Raw genomic sequence first — 14,055 nt, 5'->3', positions numbered from 1 at the left:
AAAGCGTGTTGAAAACTCAATGTAAAATAAATCAATAAATAAAACAATAAAAGCAGCAATCAGTAACAGTAGCCTAAGGTTAAACACCACAAGAAAACCAAACCAATGTTGAATAATATTAGGAAGTCTTCATCTGGTTGGTCAGGATGCGACAGGACATCCTACAGATGTCCACTGTAATAGTGGTGGTACTACGGCTACTACATACCAGGATAAGAGTATAAGACACGCATTAGTTTTTGGGGAGGAAAATAAAAGAAACAAATTCTGCCGAGCAGCATCCACCTGGCTAGGGTCCTTAGCAAACAGCTTGAAACAGATATATTAGCCTTGCAAAGCTCCATTTTAGAAGTTGTTTTCAGCCTTGCAAAGCTCCATTTGAGACGCTGTTTTCAGCCCTTTAAAAGCTCCATTTGAGAGGCTGTTTTCAGCCCTTTAAAAGCTCCATTTGAGAGGCTGTTTTCAGCCCTTTAAAAGCTCCATTTGAGAGGCTGTTTCAGCCTCCAAAAGCTTCCTTTGAGAGGCCGAGTGGGGCTACATTCAGTGTATAAGACGTACCCAGATTTTCACCCTCTTTTAGGAGGGAAAAAGGCCTGCCTTATACTCCGAAAAATACAGTACATAAAATCAGAAAAGATCTCAACATGGATAAGATCGATGAATGATTCGATTCGTGGACTAATCGAATAGAAGTGACTTGACAATTCGTATCTGGGATCATGTAACGCACAAGAAAATCAGTAATGCGGCACATGCCGTGGTGGAAGAAAAGCATTGCCGATCTTCCGAAGATGACACCTTGAGAGGTTCAACAGACGGGTCCACAAACATGATGTGATCCAGAACCTCTGCATCTTCTGATCTTCCACCAGTCTCCTTCATTTGATGCCAGAAAATGTAAAGGTACATAAAAGGCAATTACCCAGTCTGCAATACGTTAATAAAGCAATACATTAATAAAACAATTACAAGTTCAGTAATCCCTCATTTTTCGCAGGGGATGCGATGCGTTCCAAGACCACCCGTGAAAAATGAATTTCTGTGAAGTCGAGGAAAGATATGTTTTTATGTATTTAACGAGTATTTGGACTTTTAAAACCCACCCTTTGCACTAAACAGTCATTCTATAATGTTTCTCAGCTGGAACTACACATACATGTCAAGTGATACATCCAATAACATAACTTCAAACATATCTTTGAGTTCTTCCTTTTCCCATAGATATCAAAAAAACAATTTGCTAGAAACTCTTCCTCAGAGCAGATGTTTCTCACACCTAATTTTCTCTGAAGCATGAAGCCTTATCTCAACTAATCTTCCTTAATCACCCTCTCCTGTGTATGCTTCAGGCAATGTAAATCTCCCCCTTTGATCCTATAAAGTCCTGTCCTAGAGTGGTGAAAACTTTGTTTATTGTGAGATGTTTATTGAGCCCTTTTGTTTCCCTGTAGTAATTGCCAGGAATGCAGATTAGGCAAGTTTAGTGCCCTCCTGTCCTGGATTATAGAATCAGGGTAAGCAGAGTATTTTTATGCTAGAGGTCCAGATATATAAATCCTATTCTAACATTTATGCTATACTGCAACATATCCTACCAGTTTCTTTAATAGAGTACAGGAATACTGTAGAAGGATTTTATGAATTTTTAATGGATTTAAAATTTTCAATGTATTTGATAGATTTAAGCCCCCTTTGAAAACCCGTGAAGTAGCAAATCCGTAAAAGATGAACCGCAAAGTAACAAGGGATTGGTGTAATGAGGGAAAATTCTCCGATTGAACATTCTAAAAGAGTGGGGAAATTATTTTTCCCCAAATGTTTTGTTTATAGGTTTTGTTTTGTTTATTTGTTTGTTTATTTTTTATTTACTTCTTTCTATTTGCATTTGTTTCGTTTGCTATTGTAATGTCTTTGTATGTATAAAAATTTTAAAATCATAAAAATAAAAAATTTTAAAAATAGGGGGAAAAAGCTAATTACCAGTTTGACGTTGGGTCCCTTCGATGGTTGACATATTTGCTCCATTTCCCGCTTCAATTGCTCGCCTTCTTTGTCCAGCTGCTTCTGGGCCGTCCGGAGACGTTCCAGATCGAGTTGGTAGGCGGCTTTCTTCTGCTGCAGCTCCTCCTGCCTCTTCTCCAGGTTCTGCTGCCCTTTCTGGAGCTCCTCTTCCCTCAGGCCCAGCTGGATTTCCCGCTTGGTGAGCTCCCGGTCGATGGCCTCCCACTCCTTCTCCTTCTTCCTCTTCTCCTCCTGGTGTAACGTCTGCTGCTTCTGCAGGTTGGCCAGCTCCTGCCGCTGCTTCTCCAAGCTGCGTTGCTTTTCCTGCTCAATCAAGGAGTTGGGTCGGAAGGGGAGGCGGCTCAAGGTCTTCCCGGTCAGCAGCAGCTTCTGGTCTTCAATGAAGGTGTCTTGCTGCACAACCACCACCTGTAAAAAACGGAGAGGAGGATTTCTACTAGGCTGAGTAAATCGCTTGCGGCACAAAACTAGAGCAAATAGAGCTTGAACAATGGGCGCTCTCTAACAAGATGAAATTCAATGGTGGAAAAAGCAAGGTGCTACACTTGGGCAAGAAAAACAAAGCGCACAGGTACAGTATATGTGGTACACTGCTCAACAGGAGTAACTGTGAGAGGGATCTTGGTGTGTGTGCATCACTTGCCACTAAGTGTCTTATTTAGATGAAATATGAGACTGGATCAGCTTTATCACCTTAGAAGAAACATTTTCCCTGCCTCTTTTTCAGCACTTACTTACTTACTTACTTTACTTACTTACTTAACTTATTTACTTTACTTACTTACTTACTTACTTACTTACTTACTTACTTACTTACTTTAATTACTTACTTACTTACTTACTTTACTTACTTACTTAACTTACTTACTTACTTACTTACTTTACTTACTTACTTACTTACTTTACTTACTTTACTTACTTACTTACTTACTGTTCTGTCTGGGTTCCCCCAGACGCCAACACCAGCTAAAAAGAGTAGCCAGACACGCTGGTAAAAAGCAAAGTCATTTTATATCTTTGAAAACAAACACAGATAACAAAAACTGTTCTTACAAACTGGAATGAATCACAACACCTACTTACTTTACTTACTTACTTTACTTACTTACTTACTTACATACTTACTTTACTTACTTACTTACTTACTTACTTACTTACTTTACTTACTTACTTACTTACTTACTTACTTACTTACCTTACTTACTTACTTACTTACTTACTTACTTACTTACTTACTTACTTACTGATTAATTAGACATCTATGCTGCCCCTCCCCGAGGACTCGGGCGGCTTACAAAATACAAACAATGCAACATCAGTTAATCTAAAACTCCAATAATATTAAAATCAGTCATTACCATTTACACAGCAAGCATACAATACATTCATTTGGCCAGGGGGCTAGGGTCTAATGGCCTCTAGCCCGGCGGCATAAATGAGTCTTGAGACTCTTGCGGAAGACGAGGAGGGTGGGGGCAGGGGGAGCTGATTCCAGAGGGCCGCCCCCCCCACAGAGAAGGCTTTTCCCCTAGGCCCCGCCAAGCAACATTGTCTAGTTGACGGGACCTGGAGAAGGCCGACTCTGTGGGCCCTCACTGGTCACTGGAACTCATGCGGCAGGAGGCAGGTAATCTGGTCCGATGCCATGTAGGGCTTTATAGGTCATAACCAACACTTTGAGTTTTGTCCGGATATCAATCAGCAACCAGTGCAGTCCTTACCTGTAGTAAGCTTAATAAACTGTGAAGCTGAGTTATGCTCCGGAGAATATGCTGTAGAAGAAAAAGACAAGCAAAGAGAAAGACATTGTCAGTAGGTCATTACCTACAAATTATTTATTTGCTCCACAGGACTCCAAGAAACTAAGAATCCAAATACAGTAGAACCCCGACTTACGAGACTAATTGGTTCCGGAAGGAGGCTCGTAAGTCGGAACGCTCGTATGACAAAACATTGTTTCCCATAGGAAACAATGTAAAGTCAATTAATCCGTGCAACAACAAAAAAACCCGCTGCCGCCGAACGCGGAAGTTAGCGTTCGGCTTCAGGAGACAGCTGCGAAGCGGCGCGCGTTTTAAAACGTGGCAGCCGGCCTGGGGGGCTCGGGGGGAAGCCCCCGAACCCCCCAGGCCGGCTGCGACGTTTTAAAACACCCGCGCCGCTTTGCAGCTGTCTCCTGAAGCCGAACGCGGAAGTTAGCGTTCGGCTTCAGGAGACAGCTGCGAAGCGGCGCGCGTGTTTTAAAAGGTTGCAGCCGGCCTGGGGGGCTTGCCAGCACCCCCCCGAGCCCCCCAGGCCGGCTGCAACCTTTTAAAACACGCGGGATACGAGCGCCAAGGAGCTGTCTCCTGAAGCCGAACGCGGAAGTTAGCGTTCGGCTTCAGGAGACAGCTCCTTGGCGCTCGTATCCCGAATGTGAGCTCGGGAGGCGAACAAATATGTCGCTCCCCTCCCAGCTCTTATCTCAAGTAGCTCGTAAGTAGAGCTGCTCGTATGTCGAGGTTCCACTGTAGAAGAATTTAGCCAACAGCCGGCAGCTGGGAGGATGGACAGTGGTGGTGGAGCACCAGTCCTTAAGTATTTGCCATCTTCATTCCCATGAACACTGATTACTTGGGAGTAGCCAGCAACCAGCAAATATTCCCCGACAGCAAAACTCTGTGTATTCCTTCACATATATCTGGAAAATGATGCATTGGGGGAAGTACAACTTTCCAATTTGTCTATTGTTGCAAATCTATTCCTCTTATTTTGCATTGTTTGGTTTTTCAAGGTACAACATTGATTTTAGGTTGACATATGGCATTTGGAGAGGTATAAAGGTACATAAAAGCACAGTATTCCAAGGCAAGCTTCTTTTATCTAATCTAAATGTATAAATTTTGTGTGACTGTATAGACTTTCTCTCAGTTCTGAATTTACTAATACAATGAGCTGCGGCAATTTAAAAAAAAATACTTTTGTACTGTATTACTCTGAAATGTGTATCTAGATTAATACAATTACATGTCATGGACCATTTCATTTAGGGGGTTCTTATTTTATATTATGTAATTATAATTGCACCTATCAATTACATATATTGGTGCCTTTCTATACATATGTGCAATCGGTTTCATATTACTGAGTTTTATTATGTACTGATCTTTGACTGTAATAAAGATTTCCATTCACTATATCCTTTTATGAACTCTTTTTAAAAAATTCTATGTCTGCACTGCACTTAGCTATGAACGCGTAATAAATAAGACTACTAATTCCATTATTTAAACAAAGTGCCTTTTCACCAGCCACTGGGACATGTTGCTTTCTACTAGCTTTGCATTAAACTTTCAGGGACAATTTCTGTGTTTCTTCAGAAATTCAAGGACTGGAGATATGATGAAAATTCAGAAGTTCACTTGTGTACTCAATTCAACATTATGTGGGTTTTTCTCTTCTCCCAACCAATCACAGCAAACTTAAACTGCACATCAGGTTTTTACTACCACACTGTGGGCGTGGCTTGTTTTGTGGGTGTGGCTTGCTGCCCATGTGACCAGGTGGGAGTGGCTTGATGATCATGTGACAAGGGGCTGGCTTAAAGTTCACATGATTGACTTAAAGATGGCCCACTTGACGTCCCTCACATCAAGGGTTTGGGTTAGAGTTAGGGTGCCTGGCCTCTCCTCACCCCGCTTCAAAGAGATACTATTTCCTTATCTATTTACTATTACAGAACATCCAAAAGATACTATTTAGACAAAATAAATAAAATAATAATAAAATAATAATAAAATAAAATAATGATCATGATGATAATAATAAAAATAAAATAAAATAAAATAAATAAAATAAATAAAATAAATAAAATAAATAAAATAAATAAAATAAATAAAATAAATAAAATAAATAAAATAAATAAAATAAATAAAATAAATAAAATAAATAAAATAAATAAAATAAATAAAATAAATAAAATAAATAAAATAAATAAAATAAATAATAAAATAAAATAAAATAATAAAATAAAATAAATAAAATAAAATTCCAGATTGGAAGAGAAACAAAATTAAAGGAAGAGATATTGTGTTAGGCGTAAGAAAGGGTCTGACGGCATGTTCTAGAATGTTTTGTAAACAAAAGAGAAAGGGCATTTCTGGATACAAACACTTACCTCATTGTTTCTCTTCAGCATAAACATCAAGTGACCGGTTCCTCCCTGAGGAGAGACCACAGATACTCTCAATGAGAAAGAGACCAAGGACAAGCGATCCAAATCAATCACAAACAACAACTTATTTTTTCAAAACTTAGCCTTTCCCTCTCAGCGTCCCCCACCCATTTTCTGAGCATCCGCCATCAATTTAAGTTTACGGTTCGCTGACCAAAATTGTGCACCAAACACCAAAACACAATAGCAAAAATATGAAATGAATATGCCGCTAATTGCCTTCTACGAGGGTCGCCCAGAAAGCAATGCATTTTTTTCCTCTCTCCTCATCTGACTCCGACATTACCACAGCTGAGGGGCCTGCAGCCCATGGAGGGTCCCCAGGCCCTAACTCTCCCTCACTCTCTCTTTCCGATTCCTCTGATAAAGACACTGGTCTGTGTTACCCAGACGGACCCGGCTCATTCTCCTCAAAGTCCATGACCAAAGAAGCTGGATATGAGCCAACCACAATGGATAAGTCCTAGGTACTATTCGCTGGGGGCGGGGATGTCTCAGCGGTTAAAGACACCACGTTTGTCAGCTGGCAAAGTGACAGCCTGAGTTCATGACCCGAGTTCTACGCAACGGGATGATTTTCCATTCTTGCCCGGCTCCTGTCCATCTAACAGTTTGAAAGTATACAAATGAGACCAGTAGTGGGTTCCAACCAGTGCAGTCCAGAGTGCTGCGTCAGTAGGTGTTCTGCCGGGCTCTCTGGTAGAAGCCTCCCGAAAATTCAAGGGTACAAATTTCAGACATACACACGTTTGAAAATTCAAAACAATGTCCTTTATCACAAAATTCAAAAGAAACAAAGCACCCTTTTTGTATTGCAAAGAGCACTCTTCCCCAAAACAACCTTGTCGGCTGTAATCAGTCCTTAAGTACTTAGCTAGTAGCTGTGAAGAAGCGTCACAGCCCTCCTTCTTCCCACGAAGTGAAACACACACACACTTTACTCTGCTTTGGTGTTAAAGGCATGAAAAATCCACAAACAAAGTTCAGACACAGCGAGGTACGATCCTGAAGAACTGCGATCAGATAATCTTCCACAACAGCCAAACTAGCATGCTGCTATTTATAGCAGCAGCTCTAATTACTGGAGCCCCACCAAAACACAGGTGGCCTCTCTTATCTCCTGTAATATTTCCTCAATTGGTCTCTTCGATGCACCTGCGTGGGTCTAACACTTCTACGCCTGCGTGGGTCTAACACTTCCTCATCCGAATCGACCAAAGATAATGGAGATTGGCTTCCTGGGCTGTGTCCCAAGCCCCCCTATTCCAAGTCACCCCCACCTTCTTCTTCATCCGAGGAAACTGCACTCCCTGACTCTGCCGGCAACAAAACAGGCCTATGACATGTTGACGTTTCCCCTGCCTCCACCTCCACATTCCCTGGGGCAGGAGCTGGGCCAGAGCCAAGCACAACAGTAGGAACCCACTGATGACTCAATTTTTGGAGATTTTTTTTCTAGTGTCTTCTGAAAAGGAGCTTCTCAACTGTGCTTTGGATGAAGAATAAAGGTTGGCATTATGATGAGGGCAGGCGGGAGGGCTTCTTCTCACATGCAGATGCTGGGGAAAAAATCACCAAAACTTGCATCATCATCGAGTGGGTTCCTACCGGTGTAGCATTCTGGACTGAACCGGTAAAAACCCAGCACTGAATGCGACTAGATAAATAGGTAATTTTAGAATATTCCTGAACTGGGAGAGCCACGTTTACAAGGTCGGCCAATGAATAGGTATAGCAATTAAGTCGGCCAATGAGAGCTAACCACTTCTGAGTCTGTGCAGAGAATCGAAACTGGAAACTGAAGCTTTAAACTGGGCATCGCTCAGTCCACTCTGCTGTCTTGTTCTTTCTGAACTCTGCTGAAATGAAACTAGCTGTTCTCTGCTGTCTGTAACTGCTTGAAGGAAAGCTCTGCTAAAGACATTGTAAATTCATCTGTTTATAAAGAAGTTTATTAATCCATCTGAATTGGTCGTCTGTGTGTGCTTTTTGTTTTGATTTTTTTGCAATATACTCTAATAGGTACCACATCTATGTGCTGTTGGTGGATAGTCATGGCCACGGTAAGTGTGTTTGGACAATGCTGGCTCCATTGGCCAAGAGATGAGCACCATACTCTAGACTCAGACACAACTGACAAGGAAATCTTTGTTTTTACCGTTTAGTGGGGTCTTCCAACAAATAGATGCTACTTTAAAGGGTTGCACTTTTTCCCAAGGGTTTATACTCCCTTACTAGCCAAAACTCTACAGGAGGATGAACACGGAAAGTTGTGGAACACTTAGCCATTCCGTACCTTCTTCAACACACTGTCAGACTCCGTCCTCCGAAGGTCTTGCCCTTCTTCTTCATCCTTCTCGCCCCCTAAAAGAAAAAAGAAAAAGGAAAAAACTTTTTTGCATAACTGAGAAATGGAAGATGGAAAGACCCAGCACTACACCAAACCATAGACCATAATCTGTACAAAAAGGCTGGGTGCAGTCACCAAAACAAACACAGCCTAGGATTCTTCCAAGAGGAAGCCTTAGGAGTGACTGTAACTATGGCAGAAGAAGTATGCTTCATCGCTCAGGAACCTGACTGCAAAATAAAAGGGCAAAGAGCAATAGGACGTAGACTTTATATACCGCTTCACAGTGTTTTACAGCCTTCTTTAAGCCGTTTACAGTGTCTGCCTTTTGCCCCCAACAATCTGGGTCCTCATTTAACCCACCCCATTTACCGAATTAGGAGGGAAGGCTGAGTCAACCTTGAGCCAGTCGGAATTGAGAATAGAACTGCTGGCAGTTAGCAGAATTAGCCTGCAGTACTGCATTCTAACCACAAGGGAGGAAAGGAAAGGAAAAGGAAGAAGAAGGGAAGAGGAAGGCAAAGGGAAGGGAAAGGGAAGGGAAGGAAAAAAGAAAGGAAAGGAAGGAGATGGAGAAGGAGAAGGAAAGGAAGAGGGAAGGGAAGGGAAAGGAAAGGAAAGGAAGGGAAAGGAAAGGAAAGGAAAAGAAAGAAGGAAGGGAAAGGAAAGGAAGACCACTTCAAGAGCACTTCTATACCACTTCACAGTGCTTTACAGCCCTCTCTAATTGGTTTACAGAGTCAGCATATCACCCCCAACAATCTGGGTCCTCATTTGACCCACCTCGGAAGGATGGAAGGCTGAGTCAACCTGGTGAGAATCAAAGTGCCAAATTGCAGCCAGCAGAAATACCTGCAGTACTGCACTCTGACCACTGGGGTCTCAAACTGTACTGCCTGGGGTGGAGCAAGAAAGGACTCACCTTTATAGACATTCATTTGGTGGCTGTCAAATCCTCCAAAGGTCTCTGCCCTCCTGGGGAGAGAGATGGGCCCCACGCTCTCCTGATCAGAGGCAAGACTGGTCACCTGCTGCCCAAAAGCGCTTCCGAGACTTTTGCTCACCAGACTTTGCAGCTGCTCAACTGAAAGGAGACACAACGCCCTCAGAAAATCATCCATGTCCACCTGCTGCCCACTTGATGATAATAATAATAAATAATAATAACAATAACAACAATAATAGCAATAGTAATAGTAATAATAATAATATTACCCAGAATCACCTTGTACAGTGACATTAAAAATAAATAAATAAATAAATAATAAAAATAATGCATGAATCAAACCAGCAAATCCCCTTGGTCAGAATAAAAAAAAAAATCAAGCAAAACTCTGGAAAATTCTATTAAAAATTCATCGCATCCCTAACGATGATCTGTTTTCAACTCTCGGTTCTTGGCCTGTTGCAGTTTACTTCTTTGAAATCCAGTTACCGTATTTTTCGGAGTATAGGCTGCACCCCACCCCTCCCCCCCAAAAAAAGAAGACAGAAATTTGAGTGCATCTTCCAGCCCTAACAAGGTGCTAACTATCTTCTTGGCTTGCAGGATTTTTTTTTTTATTGCTACTCCCCAAAAAATTTTCTAGCCCCAAATCTTCGCAGGTTTGTTTTCATTGCTATTGCCTCCTAAAAAGTTTTTTCCCCCCAGCATTAACAGGGGATAAAATGATGTGCTAAAACTGAACAGACTAAAGACGCTAACCAGATAAGTAGATCCCCCCCCCCTATTTTCCTCTCCCAAAACTAAGCTGCATCTTATACTCTGGTGCGTCTTATACAGTGGAACCCCGACATAAGAGCTGCTCTACTTAAGAGCAACTCGAGATAAGAGCTGGGAGGGGAGAGATATTTTTGTTCTACTTACAAGCCCAAATTCGAGATACAAGCGCCAAGGAGCTGTCTCCTGAAGCCAAACGCTAACTTCCGCGTTCGGCTTCAGGAGACAGCTGCGAAGCGGCGCGCGTGTTTTAAAAGGTTGCAGCCGGCCTGGGGGGCTCCATGTCCATGCAGCTTTCTTTCTTGCTCTTTTTCTTTCTCTCTTTTACCTTCCCTTCCTCTATTTCTTCTTTTCTTTCTCCTTCCCACCTTCTTCCCTCCCTCCCTCCCTTCACTCATTCCTCTCTTACTCTCCCCTTTCATAAGTTTCCTTGCTTCCTTCCTCTGTTCCTGTCCCTTCCCTCTTTCCTTCCTTCCTTCCCACCCTCCGTCCATTCATTCACCCATTCCTCTCTTGATCGCTTAAAGCCGGTCCCTGGTGCAAAAAGGGTTGGGGACCTCTGTCCTACAGGATTGGGTGGCAGAGAAGTTGAACATATGTAAATTTAAAAGTTTAAGAAAGTTTACAAGTTAAGTGAAAGAAACTTCATTATTCATTTATATGTACATGTACATTTCTTCATTAAAAACATGTCTTTCTGCATAATTTAGACTAACTTTGTGAGTTTTTTGAGGGCTGGAACCAATTAAAATTATTTACATTAATTCCTATGGGGAAAAGTCGTTCGAGATAAGAGCTGCTCGACTTAAGAGCCCAGGTCCGGAACGAATTAAACTCGTATCTCGAGGTACCACTGTACTCCGAAAACTAGGGTCTTTACTGTGCCCAAGATATTCAGAGTTTAGACTCCTTCATAAAACCAAGTGACAAACGTTGGGTGACACGCCAGCTTACCTTCACATATGAGATTCTTCATTATGCTTTCTCCTTTCGGGGCTTCGTCTGTGTTTGCCCGGAATAACATCCTGGTCCCAGTCCCCTGTCCTTCTTCATGCCCACCGCAATCCGTCATATCTCTGAAAATCTTCTCTTTCTCCTCCAAGAGACCGATAATCTGTTTGTCTTTTTGCTGGAGCTGTTCTGTGAGAGGTGGAAAAGTAGGAGAGGTCAACTAGAGAGCCATTGAGAAAGATGGAAAGTTATTTAAAAGTTGGTGGGGTTTGCAATTTCTAAGGCTGCAGCTCCCCCTTGTGCCCAAACAGAGAATTGGTGGAGATAGAAAACTTAAAACTTCAGATTATGCCCATCTTTTCAGGTTTACCTTTCAGTTCCCTGGCCTTTGTGTCCAGCACCCTCTTCTCCTCTTCTGATTCACTCGGGATGCCTTCGTCTTCTTCTTTGTCCCTGTAGAAGAATCAACAGTTTGAAAAATTAAAACACGTGGGCAGTGTTCCCTCTAATTTTTTTGGGGGGGGGCGGAAAAGTATAGTGTCTGAGCAGCAGTCCCTTTGGGACTGGGCGGCACAGAAATAATAAATAAATGAATGAATGAATGAATGAATGAATGAATGAATGAACGAACGAACAAACAAACAAACAAACAAAAAACCCACCCTGTTTTGCTTCAGAGAATTTCAAAATAAAATACTGTACTGTGTGTCTATAACAGTGAGCTCATAATAGGGCAACTCTATCAATATCAAAATGCCACTTAAATAGTTGAGCTAGTTTCAAACTAGATTTTGATTTTCTTTCTCTCTTCCTTACTCCCATTCTTTTTCTTTCTCTTTTCCTTCCTCTCTTTTTTCTATCTGTTTCTCTCTTTTCCTCTCTCTCTCCTTCCCTCTCACTCGTTCCCTCTCGGCTTCTGGGCAGGTTTGGAAAACTCTGAGTTGATGATGATTTTTAAGTGAGCGATTGCTCACTGCTCAGCTTAGAGGGAACTATGCACGTGGGAGAAATTTTCATCATCCAGAGGCCTCCGAAAAGCCACACTATCCCCCACCCTACCGGTATTCTGGAAAGCCGTTAAAACTTGGCTTTTCTGGCAGGCTTGGGGCTGTTAGGCTGTCATGTTGGTTCGGCCATGTATGATTGAGAATATGTAAGGGTTTTTTTTTTAAAGGGTTATTAATGTATTTTTATATTGCTTTTTTACTGTTCTTATTATTGTAAGCTATATTCTTATACTGTTTTTATTACGTAAGCATGCCCAGAGTCCAATTGGAGTTGGGCATTATATAAATGCTACAAACAGACAAACAAGCCCTTCATGGCACCGGACCAGATTATCTCAGGGACCGCCTTCTGCTGCACAAATCCCAGCGACCAGTTAGGTCCCACAGAGTGGGCCTTCTCCGGGTCCCCTCAACTAAACAATGTCATTTGGCAGGACCCAGGGGAAGAGCCTTCTCTGTGGCGGCCCTGGCCCTTTGGAACCAACTCCCCCCAGAGATTAGAATTACCCCCACCCTCCTCGCCTTTCGTAAGCTCTTTAAAACCCACCTCTGCCGTCAGGCATGGGGGAACTGAGATATTCTTTCCCTCTAGGCATTAAAATTTATGCATGGTATGTTTGTATGTATGTTTGGCTTTATAATAAGGTTTTTTTTAGTTGTTTAGTATTGGATTGTTACATGCTGTTTTTTATCACTGTTGTTAGCCGCCCTGAGTCTGCGGAGAGGGGCGGCATACAAATCCAATAAATAAATAAAATAAATAAATAAATAAATAAATAAATAAATAAATAAATAAACAAATAAACAAATAAAACAAATAAAACAAATAAAACAAATAAAACAAATAAAACAAATAAAATAAATAAAATAAATAAAATAAATAAATTATCCATCCATCCATCCATCCATCCATCCATCCATCCATAAATCTTCATATCATTTATACTGAATTCTTTTTTCTCTATTTAGTTCAGCATAGTTTCATTTCCTGCTCTGGCATGAAGCTTATTTATTTATTTCAATTTTTATAAAATCCTGCTATTACTATAATTTTTTAAAAAAAATAGATAACTCAAGGCAAGAAACATACCTAACATTTCCTTCTCTCACCCCAATAACACTGTGAGCTGAGCTGTGCTGAGAAAGAGGGACTGACCCAAAGTCATCCAGATCGCTTTCATGTACCTAAGGCAGGATTAGAACTCAGAGCTTTCTGGTGATTGGCCCATTCACTGGAAGGAAACCCAAACGACATCACTCATTCCACCAACACGAGCCGGGGTGGCGCAGCAGGTAGAGTGCTGTACTGCAGGCCACTGAAGCTGACTGTAGATCTGAAGGTCAGCGGTTCAAATCTCATCACCGCTCAAGGTTGACTCAGCCTTCCATCCTTCCAAGGTGGGTAAAATGAAGACCAGGATTGTGGGGGCAATATGCTGGCTCTGTTAAAAAGTGCTATTGCTAACATGTTGTAAGCCGCCCTGAGTCTAAGAAGAAGGGCGGCATAAAAATCAAATCAAATCAAATAAATAAATAAATAAGCATTCATTTAGCTTCTTACATAGTGTTGATAGTGTCCTGGATGATGTGAATCCAGCTGTTTCGCTCCTCCTTTGAGCTGGCGTGCACTTCCACCATCTCGGGGTCTGTTCCGCCCATGCTGATCAGGAACAAGGCCTTCTCCTCATGGGCCACTTCGCGGACAATCAGCTTCTTCAAGGAGATCACGGTGGATTTTTGATCCTTTTTGTTGAGTGGAGGAAGACAAATAGGTGCGTTAGGTGGATTTGGG

General features: G+C 41.8%; 1 protein-coding gene across 6 annotated transcripts in view; it reads right to left on the bottom strand.

Annotated features, from left to right (window-relative positions):
* AKAP13 (A-kinase anchoring protein 13) overlaps nucleotides 1-14,055 on the bottom strand; it is a 371,269-nt gene that overhangs the window by 4,666 nt on the left and 352,548 nt on the right. For all 6 annotated transcript variants that reach the window (XM_070763468.1, XM_070763470.1, XM_070763469.1 and 3 more), the window contains 8 exons: nucleotides 13,825-14,006; nucleotides 11,627-11,709; nucleotides 11,260-11,445; nucleotides 9,508-9,669; nucleotides 8,532-8,599; nucleotides 6,179-6,223; nucleotides 3,744-3,794; nucleotides 1,981-2,430 (listed from right to left, as the gene is read on the bottom strand). In XM_070763468.1, coding sequence (XP_070619569.1) covers nucleotides 1,981-2,430; nucleotides 3,744-3,794; nucleotides 6,179-6,223; nucleotides 8,532-8,599; nucleotides 9,508-9,669; nucleotides 11,260-11,445; nucleotides 11,627-11,709; nucleotides 13,825-14,006 — 1,227 coding nt within the window. The remainder of the gene's footprint in view (nucleotides 1-1,980; nucleotides 2,431-3,743; nucleotides 3,795-6,178; nucleotides 6,224-8,531; nucleotides 8,600-9,507; nucleotides 9,670-11,259; nucleotides 11,446-11,626; nucleotides 11,710-13,824; nucleotides 14,007-14,055) is intronic.

Source organism: Erythrolamprus reginae, chromosome 10 (genome assembly GCF_031021105.1).
Source record: "Erythrolamprus reginae isolate rEryReg1 chromosome 10, rEryReg1.hap1, whole genome shotgun sequence".
Classification (NCBI taxonomy): domain Eukaryota; kingdom Metazoa; phylum Chordata; class Lepidosauria; order Squamata; family Dipsadidae; genus Erythrolamprus; species Erythrolamprus reginae.
The sequence above is the reverse complement of the archived record's forward strand: the minus strand, read 5'-3'. Positions and strand labels throughout refer to the sequence as shown.